This window comes from Motacilla alba, chromosome 13, assembly GCF_015832195.1.
Source record: "Motacilla alba alba isolate MOTALB_02 chromosome 13, Motacilla_alba_V1.0_pri, whole genome shotgun sequence".
NCBI classification, from domain to species: Eukaryota; Metazoa; Chordata; class Aves; order Passeriformes; family Motacillidae; genus Motacilla; species Motacilla alba.
Window position 1 is genome coordinate 6,911,020 of NC_052028.1, and position 18,829 is coordinate 6,929,848.

Genomic DNA, 18,829 nt, shown 5'->3' on the forward strand with positions numbered 1-18,829 from the left:
TTTTCTAGTGTAAAAAAGGTGGGATGAGGTTACATCTGCCATGGATTTACAGAAGTAGCTGCTGAATGGTGTGTTTGAGGCTCCCAGGGTTAGTCTCCTGTGCCAGATAGATGCAGAGAGCTGAAGTAGCTTTCATTCTCCTTTGGCCTTGTCCCCATCTCCTATTAAAACACTTCCAATTCCTGCTACCTTGTGCATACCCATCCACAACCATTAGCATCTTGTGACCCACCAAATAACTGTTCTCTGTGTGCCATTTCTAAAAGCTGGAGGGATGGGTGTCAAAAGAATTTATTCTGGCCTCTTTCAGCATCCCAGGAAAGTAGTTGGGATACTGCCAACAAACCTGTGCTGTCTTTTCTGATCGAGGTGTCACAACAGAGTTTCCTGCAGGAAAGTCCTCTGAGCCTTGAGGCACACAGCTCCCACTAAAATCTTTTGAGGATGCAGCAATGTGGTTTCTGATACCAACCAAGCTGCGTGAAGGACACAGAAATGTTACAGGACTATTGCAATTTTTAGAAAATAATGATGTAGTTCTAACAATATCATGGTCTATAATTAAAGTTCCTATAAACTTCATTCACATGGTACTGTATAAATAGTTCTCCACATCAAAGGTAGATGTAATTATCCTTGAAAGACTTGTAGATGACAGAAGACTTGTCCAGATAGGAAAGAAAAAGTTCCCAAATCTATACATGTGGATGACTTTAGAAGGAGCATTAATTATAGCTCATTACTAAATGAAAATTAATTTCTGCAGGTTCAGTTAAGTGTCCAAACCCAACCATTATTCTACATGTGTAAAAATTCGTGGGGGTTTTTACTTTCTAATGAACATTTCCCTCTTGGCAATAACAGGTTTTAGCATGTTCCTGCTGGACAGTCTATGAGACCAATGTTCCTAAACCTTCATAACCAGACTTGTACCTAAAAGTAGGAGTGGTTTAGATTGTGTGATGTCCTTCAGGCAAAGATGGAATAGTATTTCAGAATATAACCTCACACTTCATTGCAAGCTAGCATACCATAATGAATAAATGTTTTTCTAAATTGAAAAAAATGGCACAGCCACAAACAGAAGGGCTTTCTTCTACAAATTGCATTTTTCTCCTTGTGGCCTTGTATTTTTAATACAGCTATGGAATAATTAAGCAGAGTGGAGTATTAATGCAATTTTATAAATAAGGTTAAGGTTGCCAGATGTTGTTCATTTTTCCTCTCTTTTTTAATGTACATCAGCATTCAAAATGTAGGCTGGTAGTGGGTTGCAGGAAACTTAGAACATTTGGTCTTACATATCTAAGGTATTAAAAATTGAGCTTGTGGAGATGATGCTTTGCTGATTCATTTGTTTGGATATACCCCTCATTTCTATTTCCAGATTCAAAAAACCAATTCTTAAATCAGATAAGAGAGCAAACAGCACACAGTCTTTTTATTAAGTCTTCTCTGCAATAAGCAAATTGTGCAATTTGTTTGTCTAAGAGAGAACAATATTCAATGGCCTTCATAATTTCCAGATTACGTATAATTGCTTTGGACAGCAATTTTCCTATGCATAAATTAATTAATGTAGCCAAATGAGATAAAAGTATGGGAATCAGCTCAAATCCATGAAATACAGGCTGCAGTGATGAAATTCATGGTAGGGTGCAAATATAAGTATCTGGTTTCCCAACATGATCCTTGTCCTTACTGAAAGGAGAGAGGAGAAAATAATTTGTCATTTACACCCACTCACTATGGATGTACATTTTACTATAAAAGTTCTGTTCCTGAAATATGGCCTTTCAAAAGTAGAAGACAGTTGCTAATAATTATATTCAAAGAGCAGAAACAGTGTTTAGTTTTACACAGAGAGTTGAGGGTTCAGACATTTCCATCAATCTTCAAAATCTTAAAAAAAGTCTTTTCAGAATACGGTTGAAAAATTCAGTGTGTCTGTGTGTGTGTGTGTGTATATATATATATATATATATATATATATATATATATATATATATGCATTAAAATACTAAAAATTGTTCCCTCTGCACCCATGTTGGCTATTTAATATGATGCCAAAAGAACACAGTCCTTCCTATTTGAATCATTACTTATACATAACCCTCATTTAAAAACACAAAAGAGTTTTCATATCTGATTTTGGAGTTGATGAGATTGCCTATGCAAATTTATGGAATTTTTAAAATGATCCAGATAATATATGAGAGGCATCATTCATTTACTGAATTGTTCAGTTGAACATTTTTAGCCATGTTCATTAAAGAATGTGCACTTCACTACCATGCTCTTTAAACTGGAGGGTTTGGGTGTGGCAGGAGGTTCAAGCAGACCTTGAGTAGTCTCTGGGCATTCCAAGTTCCCTCTTCCATGTTTGCCTTTCTAGGACTTGTGTTCTGTCTCGGATTGAGATTAAATCTTTTGAAGGAGGGTAAACGACATTTTTTTCCTGTAAGCAATTTCTGATGCCTGTGTGATGTTGAAGGTAATTTAAAAAAAAAATTATTTAACTTTGACTTTTTTTCATTGATTTATATGTGGAAGAAAATAGCTATGAATTATGTAGTAAGATCTTCCATCTTTAAACATAGGAAATAATTACTATTTCTTTAAACATAGGAAATAATTTATATTTTCACTTTGTTGATCGTTCTGGGGGAAAAAAAAAGAGCCTATTGCCTGCTTATACCTGATTGCACTTGTCTTTTCTCAATGGTTATTTTCACTTGAGTTCTGTTCATTTTGTGATTTAATGGCATTGAAATAGATCACTTAAGTATTCATGTATTCATTTTTATCCTATTTACATCAGTTCACTTTTCAATAGAAATTTATTTCTGCCTAAATGTTGCTTTCCTCAGCAATGATTGGTATGATCTTCATGGTTGCATATTGCAATTTCCTACTGCATCTTTGAAGCTCTAACATTGCGAGAAGTGAAAGTAAATTTCTTGGTTTTTCTGTGTTGCTGACAATAAAACTGAGATTTAAGGAAACAGTTCATTATATTTGGTTTCTTAATATTGAGTTTCAGAGTTTTCTACCATAGTCTACTTTTAATTGCAAATGAAACTAAGCTTCCCACCATCTTTTATGTCTAGGACAGATTTGTTGTGTCTTAGTAGTTACTTGTTTGTTCCAGAAGTCCTTTTTCTCTGTGGTATGTGTAATAAGGAAATAATAAACTTGACTGCAAAAGTCTAAAGTATACTAATCTGTTTTTTTTTAAATTTAAAGATTAAGGGTTTTTTTTCTTCATAATTTTAGTAGTAGTGAATGTGAGAAATATGTTTAGCTCTAACTTTATATTGACAACTGTTGCCACCCATGTTTTCCTCACATATGTGCTTAATGTCACCCATGCTACACTGAAATAACCTTCAAGATGATCCAGACTTAATCAATGTGCTGACATAGTGCTGTCAACCTTATCCTCAGAAAAGGTCATCTGCTAAATGAAGTGGGTTAGGGAATACAAACTGTGGCAGAAAGGGGGGATAGGATGTTTCTGTGTGCTGTATAAAACACCATCTTAAGCTGTTTGTTTGCCTACAGAAATCAGATATGTAATTTCCACAGTGATGGAAATCCCTGGATTTTAGCCATTTAAATAAATAAAACTGAGCCAGATGTGCTGTACTTTATAGTGTTCTGGGATATATTTAATGCATAAACATGGCACTTGGTCTGCAGGACAAAGGGATGATGGAAATCAGAAGGAAAAAGATGAAGAGCGTCCTTGTTGTGCAGGAAGTGGGAAAGATCTGAGCTCCAACCTACCCGAGAGTGCCCAGCTCTCCGTGGAGCCCCAGAAGGAGCTTGGCTCTGATGCTGGGGCACCCTCTCTGTGCCACTCAGCCACCAGGACCTTCCTGCCACCAGGCACTTCTGCTCCCCATGCTCTTGTCTGCTGGGTGAGGAGCCCCTAGGCTTGCAGGATCTCCGCAGTGTTGAACCCAGCAACTTTTTAGATCATTCATACTGGTGGGAGTAACTGAACTTACAGAAGCAAAAAGATTGAGAGAAATTGCTGTGTTCCGGGACATAAAAGGTTTTTGAATATTATTGCATGGATACAGTTCTCCCTATCTGATTCTGATCTCTCTTTCCTTTCCTAGAAATATTTTAGCAGTGAAAATATATTTATGAAAGCATTTTGCAGGAGGTGCTCCAAAGTATGGATGATTTTCAGTGAAATCATTAGGGAAAAAAATAAAAATTAAGGAGTTCCACCAGGATACCTATTCTGTAAGTTAGCAGGCTTCCTGTAAGAATCACCTTGAAATACCTACATAAAAATTAAACTTGACTCTGCTAATATAATGAAAATCCCACTCTAAGGCCTGGAATCAGTTTTATCATTTCACTTGTTCATCAAAAGACATTTTCTTTTTTTGAATAACTGTATGTAGTAATTACAGCGTACATTTCTGTCTCTTTCTTTGACCTACCCTACTGTCCCCAGTAAAGAGCCATTTGTACAAGTTGAAGATGATTTTTTGAAAATGTTACCAATTTAATCTAAAAATCAATTGAATTTCACTGCAGTCAGAAAATTGTACGTCTTCTTTGTATCCAAATCCTCAGAGCCTTAGGGGAAAAAGCCTTTGAAGTGGAATGTAAGAAGAATTTTAATGTTTTATGCAGAAAGACAGAATTTAGAGGGGATGAGAAAGAGGAGAAAGAAACAAGTGTGATGTGCTTTTTTCCAATTGCTCTGGCACACAAACTCTGGTTTTCCTACTCACCCTTGTATCACCCCACTGGTTTCAGCACCTCATGTCTTATGTTCTCCTCAGCTTTAAACATCTCTGCAAATTCAAATAAACACTTCTAACTTTCTCTTTCTGGCTATGATTTTGAATGAATGAGTGAATTGAATAAGTGAAGGCTGAAGTGATGCAGTGAAACAAGTTTGAGAGATCTGAAAGGTTTCCGAATTTCAAAGTATGCTTTGCATGTTACTTAGGATTTTATAATGCAAAGCTGCTGAGGAAAATCTTGAAAAAGGAGAGAGTAGTGGTTGTATGTTTAAAAATAAATGAAATGCATAGGTATCGCTACTAAAGGTATTCTATTCTAGTCTATTTTACAAACAGGATTAATCACTTAATATTTCTTTACAGTGTTCATCTCATTTTACAAGGCATGTGGATGTCAAGTTCTTCAATTACTCTAAAAGCCTATGACCTACGTTTATATAAATTAATGTATTATGATTGCTAGCTAACAATATTTTATATAGTTGTAATCAAAACATTCTTTTGGGTATAGGTGTATCATGTATGAGTTCTCTCCATTTTATTTTGGGAAGCTACCATACTGTGAGTGGCTAGGCAAAGAAAATCCATTTGGTAGCAGCAGGAGAGATTAGGTAGCTTGTTACTCATTCCCTACCTATGAAGCCATGGGGTTTTGTATATAGTAATGTACATTTGAATTTTTTTCCCCGAAGATGCCACATGTATGATGCAACTCTGTTATTCTCCACTAGGTATAGGCTGTCCATCTTGTAAATAGAAGTCCATAACCTGCTGTAAACTGAGTTCTTATAAGTTTTTTATTGGTGAGCAAAAGACAAATACCTCAGGTGATCAAAGGGGGGGCTGTGCTCCCAGCTTTCACCAAATCTCCAGACCTGCTCAGCAAAAATTTTGAAGTAGCTGAGCAGTGCTTCATCATAATTGCATGCTCTCAACGCTCAGAATCACAGATTCAGGTTGTAACTAGAGGAGCAGTTCTTTGGATAAGCTTTAGCAGCTGGAGGTGGCATTCAGACAGTTGCCAGCAGATGTTTTTGTCTCCTGGTCAGTGCTGAGGTGGTTCTCCTTAGCTCAGAGGTGATGCAGGTTGTGTGCATGTACTGCCCAAGCTTACACAAATTGCTGATGGTTCAGAACAGAGAGAGGTTAGGGCATGGCCTCAGAATCCTCCCTTTGTTTTAGGCACATTTTCACAGTTTTGCCTGTTTATGTCATTTCTCTTTCCCTAACCCCAAAAAAGATCAACATCTGCCTTATCTCCTGTCTCCAGGTGCTCAGTAATGTGGAGCCCTTGAATTCCTACACAGTGCACACTGTAGATGTGTAGAAAATATCTCCTGCCTGTCATATGTAAACTGCAGCATTGTGAGGCAGTGAATCCTGATAAATCCAGAGTTTTTCAGAAAAATCTACTTCTTCCATTGTATGGTGTTTCTGATAATTGTCTTGTGTCTAAATGTTTTTGTTTTCAGTCAGTAATGTTACAGCTTTCATTTTAGGTTGTTTGTATTAGAAGAATTTCCTATTTTTGACTTGTCTTGAATAGGCTGGGAAAAAAATTGGTGCTTTTATAGTTTCTACGTGAAGGGGGTTTTATTTTATGTTCTATTAGTTGTTTGTTTTTCCTCTACAGTGCTTCGTCATCTGTCATCCCTCGATGCATACAGGATGATAAACTCCCTGTCTCTGTTAATGGGAGTCAAGAATGTTTTGCTTCTCTCAGGATTGGTGCCATATTACCAGGACAATGTATTGATTTGGGTGACTGCCAGTGTGTGATGCATGACAGAAATGAGAAATTGAACTTTCTGAACGTGAAGTAAATCGTGCTGATGATGATATATAAATGACTGAGGGAAAAGCAATCAATCAGATGCTCTCTGCTGGCAGCAGAGCTACATACAATTTAATATATAGTAAACCAACAGTTGTTTACAGTCTAAATCAAATAGTGTTCTGTGCTAAACTCATATTCTTGCAAAGATTGCTTGGAACATTTTTGGGTTTAGTATGCATTCCTTTCTGCTTTACCAACATGTGGTGTTTGATAATTTAGAAATATTGAACGGACTCTATTAATTCTTGATTTTTCTTGTCAAGAGCTACAGATTGTTTTTTTCTAGACTATTTATTACTACTTTAAATTGGTTGGTCTTTAAATAATTTTAACTTGTAAGTAGAGTTGTTTTGAGTCCCAGATACCTGCAGAAGGAGTTTATTATAGACACAGATAATTGGACTTTACTGTAAAACATCCACTAGAGACATGAACAGGCCCATTCTCTCTTTTGGCAGATGTTTTGCAGATATTAGACTTATATCCAATTATCTTTGGGTACTTTAGCAGTGCACAAGAGCATTCATGTGCAGATGACTGTAATATTATTTGTTCTCCTTCTCCAGGCTCTGAAATGAATGGGATATTTCATCCTTTCTGGAAAGAAAAGTATTTTAATGAAAGCTTAAAGAGACTTCCTGGAATTCTTCTTATTGATAAGTCCTGTCATTCTGGGTCTCAGGTTATCATTTGTCCAGTGTAAGACCCTTCAGCAGCAGGGAATTCTGCTCAGCTCTCCCCAAAGCCACCCAGAGCTGCAGAGTTTGGAATCTTCAGTTTGAACTTTGGCGTGGGAGTTTCCAAGGATTCCTCTGTCCTAAGAAGTTGTCAATGTTTGCTTTGTGTTACGGCTGTGAGAATCCAGGGAGAAGCTGAAGCACGAATTCCTGGTAGAGGGTAAAGCTGAAGCATTTGGCAATCAGCTGGAATGTAAATCCTGGGGGTCTCTTGTGTGAACCCTGCTGTGATTAGACAGTTCAAGGCTAAACTGTTCATAGGTCGTTCGGCAAAAAATTCTTCTAACAGATACTCTAAAAAATACAAACAAATTAAAAGCCCTTTGGGCTTTTTTATAACAGCCTTTTGGGCTTTTTTTTTTCTCTCACATAGAAAAGTGAGAGAGTTTCCCTGCAGAAACTTATTTTGGCTTTTTTTTTTCAGAAATAAAATACAAATATAATACTGATTAATTAGCTGTGAAGTTTAACAGTTGAGTTACCTCGGAGTTAAATATGTTACCTTGATTAATCCAAGTTCAATAAATGGTATTAGAATCTGGAACTTGCCATTGGAGGGCAGGGTTGATGTCAGAATATCAGCAAAACTTGACAATATAACAAAGATACTCCCAAAAAAAGTAATATCAACCTTCCTAAACTCTCTAAGGGTGTTCTTCTATATTTTTCATAACATGAAGTGCAGTAGGTTGCTTTTACATCTCAATATCAGCCAGTGTAATTATTCATCTTTATTTTATTTTAGACTTTATTTTATTTTAGATTTTATTTTATTTCTCTCTCTGAAAGCCTAGAGAAAGACTTGACAAATATGAACTTGCTAGGCAGGGAAACATAAGTAAGCTGTCTGCCTCTTTTCTGAAGACAGACTTGTGGCCAGGAAAGTAAAAGAGTCACTTATACAAAACTCTGGAATTGCTATCAACATACTGTAGGAACGTATCTACCAAAATACTTTAAAAACTGTGTGTATTAGATAGATTTTTATAGTTGTTTCAGTGTTTTTACAGGTTATTTGGTTCATGTCTTCAAACTTGCCTGCCTTCTGCTAATGCTGAACACCTGGATTCTACTTGGATTATCAAAATTAATGATGCACAGGAGCAATTTTACAGATTGTATGCATTATTCCTTGAAATTCAATGGTATTTGAGCACTCTAATATGGTATTTAGTGTGCAATTTTGTCCTCAGTATGTGGATGACGACTTAAAATCAAGGTGTTTTATATATTTATTATCTCAATTTGCAAAGAAGTCATGGTCATTATTCTGTGTTTTAGTTTCAATGACAAAAATATTTATATTAATGCATAATGAAACATTAATGAATATTGTGTTCCTGGTTTTGCAATAGATTTATTTCTGATGTCTCATGATCAGTTCTGTAAACCAGCTCTGGAGCTTGGCTCAGGTGCCATTTGGGAGCCCAGATTCCTTTCTCATGGCTATGTTTCATCACTGTGGGAACAATTTGCTGTGTTCTGGGGTGTTTTGTTGGGTGGTGGGAATTTTATTTTTCTTTGGTTGATTTCTTGTGGGTGTTTTTTTTGCCACTGATGGGTGTTGCATCTGCTGTAGTTGCTTCCTATGAGGCCCCCTACAATGTGGCTGTCTTTTACAGCATTCAAGCCATTTTAGAAAAAGAACTATGCTGTTTTTGACAACTAAAAACTGCCAGTGCTGATGTTCCAGTTCAGGGGCCGACATTACAGCCAACTCATGCTGTTTTATCCAGCCTTGGGATCAGATGTTACCCTAAGCTGATGTACAGTTGTTATCTAGTGATGGGATGTGTGTAGTCTTAATTTGGTTTTAAAGGTCTGTTTTGTTAATACATTCATGTAATATATCTTTAAAAAAATACAAAGCTGACAAATATTAAAATGCACCTAGGATTGCCTTTTGAAGTTATATTTGGAACAACCTGTGTCTGTATGTTTATAAATGGTTTTATTTTAGAAATACAGAAATCTATTTTATATGTTTTGAGTAAATTAACTGTTCCCCATGATGTCAGAAGAGATGTGTATCTCACTTGTTTATTCCTGTCTTTATAGATGGCTATACAACAGATGACATTGAATTTTACTGGCGTGGGGGTGATAATGCAGTCACAGGAGTGACAAAGATTGAGCTGCCACAGTTCTCCATTGTGGACTACAAGCTTATCACCAAGAATGTTGTTTTCTCTACAGGTTTGTGGAGGGGAACTAAAAGGGGAATTCTTTTAAAGACTTTTAAAACTGGATTCATTACTAGTGTGCTGTTGAGGAGCAAAACCTTTAGAAACAGGAATAAAATAGAGCAGCAACTGTGAATTTGGGAAGCAGAGGTTTTTATTACAGCTTCCATAGTCTATAAGGGCACCATTCATGAACGTATGTAATCTGTCATGTTAAGGCTCATCAAATGAGCTACATTTTCTGTTTACCTATGAAAACTGGTTAAGCCACTCATACACCTCTGTGCCATAAACCCAACCCAACATGTAGGAAATTTAGGAACCTTTTTCTCCATAAGTTTAGGTGTTCCTTTTGCCAAGTTGGGGATGTATTAGACTAGTTACTTTGTCTTCAACATGAAATCTTGAAAATGCTTGTTCCAGGATTTCCAACTTAGTCTATCCTAGCAAGTGTATGACTTTCTGAAGGCTGAAAAGGAGCAGAAAATCAGATTGCATTCCATGAAAGAAAAATAATAATAATTTTAAAAGCCCTAACATATTTCAATGACAATAAATTGTTCAAGAGGGGCAAGAGTTGGATTGGGCTGTTACTAGGAGGTGTTTTCTACCTACTTGAGAAAACCCATTAGGTGTGTTTAAAAAAAAATCTTCAAAACTCGCTGCCCAGATATGGGTAGAAATCATCTTTGGAGGGACTATTGAAGGATTTTACCTCCCAAATTCTTCAAAGTCAAGCAGAAATGGGACTTGAAGAACGATTTCTAGGCACTCATATTTACAAATGTTTCATACACAATAACATTTGCGGTGTGCAGTGACAAAAGAGGAGTGTTGCGTTTCTTGGAGAGAAGTTTAGGATCAGGGTCACACTGAAGCTGGCATGTGACAGCTTGTCAGGGAAGAGGAATTTCTGTGCCTTGCTGCTCTGATGTGTATTTTGGCTATTGATTGTTGAATGTTATGATTACCAGCAGATAAGCAACTAGAGCATCTTTGTACCCTTAGCACAGAAGATTATTTAATCCCAATTCTTGCTAGAAATCCTGCAGCTGAATATCCTGGATCTTTCAGCTCTGAGTGTGTTGAATGAAAAAATAAATGAAAAATGACAGAAAAGAAAAATGTTTTCAGGCATTATGCAAACAAATTATGGCCATACCAAATATTCTCTTTTAGGTGCCTACCCAAGGCTGTCTCTCAGCTTTAAACTTAAGAGAAACATTGGTTACTTCATTCTGCAGACCTACATGCCTTCTATTCTGATCACTATCCTGTCCTGGGTTTCCTTCTGGATTAATTATGATGCTTCAGCTGCAAGAGTTGCTTTAGGTAGGCATTTTTACACATCTCATGCAGTGTGCATTAGCTGAATGGTTTTTCTATCTTCTGGCTGAGTGGATAGTGCATGATTTGAAAATAAAAAATATATGTGTTAGACCTTTTTATGTCTGGCTTGTTAAGCTTTGTATTATTTGAATCAGCATTTAAAGCATCAGAATTTAAATAAAAATTAAAATGATTTCATGTCTGAATCAGCTAACTTTATAATCATTGTAATCAAAATTAGCCTAATTGTCTCAACATATTCTGTTGTTCTTTTGCTGCTTGTTTTTCTCCAAAAAAGAATGCACTTCGTTTGCTTTTGCCCATGGCAGTCTGGAACACACGTTCAGCATTGTGTTATGGATTATAAATTGCTTTTCCTTTCAGGAATTAAGGTTTTACTAGGTTTGCATAGCTCACTTGTGCTTGCATTGAGGGAGGAGGCTGTGCCTCAAATCCAGTTCCTGGCTCCTCACTTCAAGGCAGACATTGAGGGGCTGGGATGTGTCCAGAGAAGGGCAGCAGAGCTGGGGAAGGGTCTGGAGCACAGGACTGATGAGGAGCAGCTGAGGGAGCCCGGGGAGCTCAGCCTGGAGCAAAGGAGGCTCATGGGGAGCCTTCTTGCCCCCTAAAACTCCCTGGGAGGAGGGTGCAGCCAGCTGGGGGTTGGCCTCTTCTGCCAAGTGAAAGAACAAGAGGGAATGGCCTCGAGTTATCCCAGGGGAGGTTTAGATTAGATCCTAGGAGAAATTTCTTCACCAAAAAGGTTTCTAGCATTGGCAGAGGCTGTTCTGGGAAGTGGTGGAGTTACCATCCATGAAGGGATTTAAAAGATTTGAAGCTTTGGTGCCTGGGGACATGGCTTAGTGGTGGATGTGGCAGTGCTCAGTTAAAAGTTGCCTTCAATGAACTTAGAAGTCTTTTCCAAACTAAATTATTATAAGAGTCTGATTATTTTTTTCCTTGCTGTTACTTTATGTTCCAAAAGCAAAACTGTTTCCCTAATTAATCTCTAGAATATTTGTATATCTCATCACTAGTCCTGTGTGTATCTGTTTATTCTGTGCCCCTCATCATAAGGAGCATGTTCCAAAAATAAGTATATCTGTTGCCAAATTTTGTCAAAATCAGACTGATTCCCGCCAGCACAGCTCTTGTATAGCTAAAATAAGTAAAATTCCATAAAAGATGCCATTGAAAATTTGACATTTTAATGTTATAGAATAAATCTGAGTTTTACCAGACCTTTCTGTGCCACATTTTGCCTTAAGAATTTCAGACTGAAAATGCTGGAGGAAAGTGACTGTAGCCTGTAATTTTCAACTGAGATTCATTACAGAAGGTTGCAGTTTATCTGGTTAAAAATATACTTATAGAATCCAACTACTGTTTGCTTGACTGAGCTCAATTTATTACAGGTGTAATGTTTTTGATGCCATGCAAAAATCCAAGTCCAAGATAAGGACTGAATAAGATGTTCCTGAAAAAATTCAAACACAAAAAGGAAACCTACAGAGGGTGGTTGCAAGGTCAGGTAGCCTGTGAGAAACACACAAAAAAAATCTGAGCAGCCAGGGTTCAGGTTAGGTAAGCTAAAGCCCTAAGACAGAGCTAAATCTGTCCAGGGACATCACAGGCCACAAGAAAAGCTTCTATATAGGTACCTCAGTGCTAAAAGATGATGAGGGAATATGGGAGTCCTCTCTAAAAGGAAACAGGAGGCCTGGATGGCCAGGATCTGGAGAAGACTGAGATATTGAACTCCTTTTTAATGCCTTGCTCTCATGGACATGTGCTCCAGACACATTACCCAAAGGCTGGAACTGGGTGAAAGAAGAACCACCTGCCTAAGGGATCTTGGTGGAGACCATCTAAGGAACATGGGGGTCCTAAGCACAAAGTCTGTGGGGCCTGATGGGACGCATCCACAGGGCCTGAGGGAACTGGAAAATGAATTGGCTAAAACTCTATCCATCATATTGAGAAGCCATGGCAGTCTGGTGAAGTTTCACTGACTGGAAAAGTGGAAGCAAAGCCCACTTTTTAAGAGGGGGAAAAAAGAAGACTTGGGGATCTACAGAACTGTCAGTCTTATGTTGATGGCTGTCGTGGTCATAGAGCAGATCCTGCTGGAAGGTATTCTAAGGCACGTGGAAACCAAGGAGGTGATGGATGACAGCCAACCTGGCTTCAACAAGGGCAAGTTGTGCCTGACACAGTCTGTGGCCATCTGCAGCAGGGTCCCAGCACTGGTGGGATGAGGGAAGAGCAACTGATGTTATCTACCTGGACTTGTGCAAAGCGTCTGACACTGTTATGTATGAGACCCTAATTTCTAAACTGAAGAGTCATGGATTTTTTGGAAGGACCACTCAGTGGATAAGGAATTGTCTGGATGGTTGCACTTAAATAGTTGCACTCAACAGTTTGATGTCCAAGTGAAGACCAGTGAAAAGTGTCCTCAGGGATCTGTGTTGGGATTGTGCTGCTTAACATGTTGGTCAGCAGCGTGGACAATGGGATTGAGGGTATCCTTGGCAAGTTCCTGAATTGTGTGGTGCTGTCCACATGCTGGAGGGAAGAAATGCCATCCAGAGGGGCCTTAAGAAATGTCACAAAGATAATTGGGTGACTGGAGCACCGCTCTCTGTGAAGACAGGGAGTGGGAATTGTTCAGCCTGGAGCAGAGAAGGCTCCAGGGAGACCTTAAAGCACTTTTGCTTGCCTAAAAAGTGCTCAGAGAGAGCTGGAGAGGGACTTGGGACAAAGGGAAGTGCCTTTAAACTGGCAGCTGAGGACTGAGGATTTAGATTAGATCTTGGAAAGAAATTCTTTTCTGTGAGTGTAGTGAGACAGTGGATTATGTTGCCTGGAGTTGGGGCATCCCTGTCCCTGGAAACATTCAAGGCCAGAGTGGATGGGGTTATGAGCAACCTGGTCTAGTGGAAGGTTCCCTGCCCTGGTACTAGATGGTTTTGAAGAGCCCTTCCAACCCAAACCTTTCTAGGATTCTGTTAATATGGACAAAGGTTAGAGATATCTTTTGTCCACCAGGGGACAAAAAAGTATTTTTCTACTGCAGCATTTGAATAGTATAAATTATTATTATAGAAAATAAATTTAAATTTTTTCAATCACTAGACTTCTCAATTCTATTTTCCAGGAATCACAACCGTGCTCACAATGACAACAATTAACACCCATCTTCGAGAGACTCTTCCCAAAATTCCATATGTGAAAGCCATTGATATGTACCTTATGGGATGTTTTGTCTTCGTTTTCATGGCTCTGCTGGAGTATGCATTGGTCAACTACATCTTCTTTGGCAGGGGACCTCAGCGTCAAAAGAAAGCAGCAGAAAAAGCTGCCAGTGCCAACAATGAGAAGTTAAGAATGGATGTCAATAAGGTAAACTGTAATGGGGATAAATTTTTAGCATTTTCCCAAGAAGACAGGCTCTCACTTCTGTCAGGCAGTGCTTTAAAATGTAATTTCTTGTAGAAAATGAGTGGAGAGGAATTATGATGTCTTAGTTCTGCAGAGCAATGTACTTAGCCACCTCAGCACTGAATGCTGCCCTCCAGCCTGGAAAACTGAATGACTTGTTTCTAAAGCATGCAGTCAGTGAAGTTTTACTGAGAGATGTTTTCTTAGTCAGAATGTAGACTTGAATATGTACAACCTGTTTCCAAAGGAATAAATCCAAAATGATGGCTGTTCATTCTAGTAAGAGCTGTATGGAACATTGGAACTAAAATCTAAATTTAACCTGCTTTCATAAATCTTTCAGATGAGCTGGATAAGAAATACTTGCCACAGAAGTGTTTAAAGTTTGAGAAGTTTGCATATTTTCAATGTCTAATGGGCCAGGATACTATTGACTAAATGAGGAGCTTCTCAGAAATAAACTATCAATGTGCTGTGTACTTAATTTTGAATTTAAAGTGGCCCCCTAGGGATGGAGAATTGAGACAGAAAAGGTATTTGCCAAGATACACACTTCTGGGAAAAGTATCCATTATGCTTAATGAAAATGGGGCACTTATCATAAAGCACTTGTAATTTATCACTTTGACCATTTTGGGATGAATTTCACACAGTGGCAAATCTCTGCTGAATGCAAAAATGTTCTCAGTCTAAAATGTATAAACTTTCACACACATGCAAAATTGGGAAGTTAAATAAGGTTGAATTATCTTTGGGGGTTTGGGGGTTTTTTGAGGGGGGTGAGAGGGTTGTGGGATTTCTTTTGGCAGGGGAAGCTCTTAGAGTTGTAATTCATCATGACCATCCAAGGAGAAAAAAAATCAAAGTCAGAATCTAAAAAAAAAGAAATCTGTTTTAGAAAAAAAAAACAAGGGATTATTTGTCAATTGGAAACTTAAGTTTCATACAGCTCTAATAGTGAAATTTCTAATGTTTGTTCAGGACTTCTGCACAGATAGTGGGTCTGCAGACAGAAGAACTTTTTATTCCAAAAATCCACCACATATTGATAGCACAAAATAGTTTTATAGATTATAGTTTTTTAAGAAGGAGAGTTATATCACCATGGTTCATAGCTCATCCATTATTTTTTTTTTCGATTGGAGAGAAACATATTTTAATGAATGAAGGCATACTTATAATGATGAGTTTCATTTTGATGTTATGTTATCATATATCATCTTTTGGCATTATAAAGTTCATGAAGACTCTGTAACATGTTTTTATCTCTATTGGTGATTTTTCAGCAATTAAAAAAAATCTGTGAGTTTTTATTTAAACTGTTAGGGTTTTGGGTTTTCTTTTTTTAAATTAAATTTCACTTTAAAAGTGCTATATACTACCCTGTAAGTTATTTTGCAAGACTAGACTTGCATTTACCTGAAGTCTTTCCTCCAACATCAATGGAAATTTAAGATCCAGAAATGTCAGAGTGCCGCCAATAGCTGAGGTATATTTTTGTACACTTTGCTTCACTTGTGACGTTTTCAACATTCTTGTTCATACAATAGACCTTTCAGCTGTGTAACAGAATAGCCAAAGCCCAGTGGCAAATTGCTGATCATGAAGCAGAATTTGAAAGCACTAACTGGTGTGCTAATCCAATTCCCTGGGTGGAGTGAATTAATTTCAATAACTGTTGCAGAACTTTACCAGCTTACAGGATTGACACATGGTATACTGTGGAACACAAGGAACAATTTTACATGATTTGTATATTTTTCATTGTGAGCCTTTCAGTTAATGTTCTAGGCCAGCATGGTTAACAGTCTATGGCAGTTCTGCTCTGGTATCCAGATCCACTCTGATCTGCTAATCAGGTTTGCAGTCCTCCAAGCAATAGACAGGGAATCAAATAGGAGAGGATCAGAGAACTTGTCCTACTGCACAGACTGCTCTAGGGAGAAGGAAAGGAGCTGACAGCTGTTCTTGTTGTTTGACCAGCAGCGAGAAAACACATTAATATTTAATAGACCTGAATATTTTATCTATTAAAAGGAGACAAATATTATGTAATTATTTTCACTTATAAGAATCAAAAAGGGGTCTGAACTGCTGAAATTTTTTCAGAAACAGTTTTTCATAAAAATCAACATATTTTAGAAACACTCCACCTTTAATAGGTTCCAACAGTGAAGGACTGATTTTACAAGGTATGAGTGTTCTTTTGTGATATTACAAGATTCCTGTTGAATCACTATGTGCAATATTATGAATTCGTAGGAATCAGATACTATGCAAGAGAAGATTGATGCCATGAGGAATAAACCTCAAAATATAAGGATGAAAACTTCTACACAAAATTTCTGTTGCATTGACACTGTAAAAGAGGTGGATAAATAGTTGTTGGAACTGCTGTTTGTAGCACAGTATCTTTGCTTACACTTTATAGACCAGCAAATCTGTAACGGTTTTCTTGCAATTCCAACACTCTTATTTAGTAACAATCTCATAAAACTTTCAATCAACAGAAGGTGGTGAGAAGAGAAGTGATGACCAGTCCTCTCATCCACAACTCTGCTTGCAAAATCAAAGGAGAAGTTAATTCATGCTCCCTTTATGCTGTTGAATTCTCTTCCATGGATAGATCCAGCGTGGACACAGGCACTGGAAATCTCTCTATTTTTGCTTGGTGTTATTGAGAAGATATTAGGGAAGTTTTTTTTTCCATGGCGGTGGTATCTGCTGAAATCAATGCAATCTCTTGGAGATTTGGTGACTCAGGTGTCCTGTTTTTTCCATTTGAGTGAACTCCATCAGGCTGGCTGCAGAGCTTCTCCAGGGCTATTCCAGATGAAACTGTGGCCAAATCTTTCTTTAAATTTCACATCATATTCTTATCATATGCAAAATCTGGTTGTTTGGGGTTTCTTCTGTCTTTTTTTTCTTTAAATCATGGAATAGTTTGAGTCAGAAGGGACCTTTAAAGGTCACCTACTTCAACCTCATTTTAATGAGCAGGCCCATCTTCAGCTAGATCAGGTTGCTCAGGGCATCATCCAATGTGACCTTGGATCCCTGTTTCCAGGGATGGGGCACCCACCGCCTCTCTGGGCAACCCCTCCCACTGTTTCATCACTCTCATTTTAAAAAAGTTCTTTCGTATGTCTAGTCTGAATCGTCACAGGAGATCTACTCCATTTTCAAAGATTGTTGATCCTGTTTGGGGTAATGGAAAGGTAGAGAAGGAATTGGGCCTCTATCTTGATTTGCTTCTTGGACACTGAAACCTGAGTAATAAAATCATGTAGAAATTTAAAAAACATAAAACTAAAGGCAGATTCAGACTCAGTTACCAGCAGATACATTGCCACAGATGTATTAAATCATATAGGACTTGGTTGATTTTCTTTGCAGTGCGTTCAGATAAAAATGGCCATTAGTATCATCATTTCACTCTTGAAACTTCTCAAGCTGCATTTAGCAGTTTGTTCCTTTAGTCTAACTCATCATCTTTTGCCTTGTCAAGACTAGTTGTTCTTTCTGTAAACAATCATATTGCTGCTTGTAGGTAAATCACTGGCTTTCTTCTTACTCTAGATATCCTTCATTTATTTGAGATAGCAATCACATAATTTCCTCACTTTTCTTTTCGAGTTTTCATCTTATGTCTTGAAATGCCTTTCTTGCCTTGGTGGTCTCAAGTTTCTTAGTTTCTTTTGTTCTGATTGGCATAGTACTGCAAGTGTGCATAAGGATAGGTACACTGGGAGTGTTCTATGTCTGCTTGAGGACCTAGCATATCATAAAGTATGGTATATATACTCTAAGCCATTGATATGTCTTTTTATTCTATGAGCTTTTGCATTTAAAAATGTTGATGGTCATCAGTGTGCTTTTAGTTCTTTGCGTTTCATGAATCCTCATGCTAATATTGTCTGTGCTTCTTCAAGATGATTAAGATGCATTAAAATACAGGGCCAAATTCCAGCCTCTGACTTCCCAATATCATGCACCTGTCTTCCTGCGAGTAATTGTCCATGCATTTGGGACATGTTATGCCTTCCACTTTAAGATAATGTACCAAAGGCTTTACTAAAATCCAAAAATCATATCTCCTCATACAAATGATCTAGAAAGATTTGGTCTAGAAGCCTCTATGAACCTGTTTTTCTTTTCATTGTAACTTTTTTTTCTTGTTTCCTTTTGGGAAAGAAGGGGGCTAGGGGAGGGAAACAAGCTACTTTCATAAAACTCTTTAGATTTTTCTCCCTGTGAAGTTTGGCTTTGTCTCCAAGAAGATGATTCACCTAACCACAATTCCAATGTAGAGCCTGGTACAGCTGCAAATGGTTTCTTAGGCAGACCCCCCAGCCATTTTAAAGTTTCATTTCTGTTATGAGAGCTCAGATAATGAGTTTCTTGCTGCTCTTTCAGAGCTGATTTATTCGCCTTAAATTTTTTCCAGAATCTAGGAGCCAAGTTATTATTGGTTAATTTTTAAATTTATTGTTAATTTGTTGTTTCTAATAATTTTACCTTGGATGT

At 37.6% G+C, this 18,829-nt stretch overlaps 1 protein-coding gene across 3 annotated transcripts in view; it reads left to right on the forward strand.

Moving 5' to 3' along the window:
- The window catches only part of GABRB2 (gamma-aminobutyric acid type A receptor subunit beta2), a 146,162-nt gene that overhangs the window by 108,577 nt on the left and 18,756 nt on the right, over positions 1-18,829 (forward strand). For all 3 annotated transcript variants that reach the window (XM_038149815.1, XM_038149816.1, XM_038149817.1), the window contains exons 8-10: positions 9,405-9,542; positions 10,709-10,861; positions 14,019-14,263. In XM_038149815.1, coding sequence (XP_038005743.1) covers positions 9,405-9,542; positions 10,709-10,861; positions 14,019-14,263 — 536 coding nt within the window. The remainder of the gene's footprint in view (positions 1-9,404; positions 9,543-10,708; positions 10,862-14,018; positions 14,264-18,829) is intronic.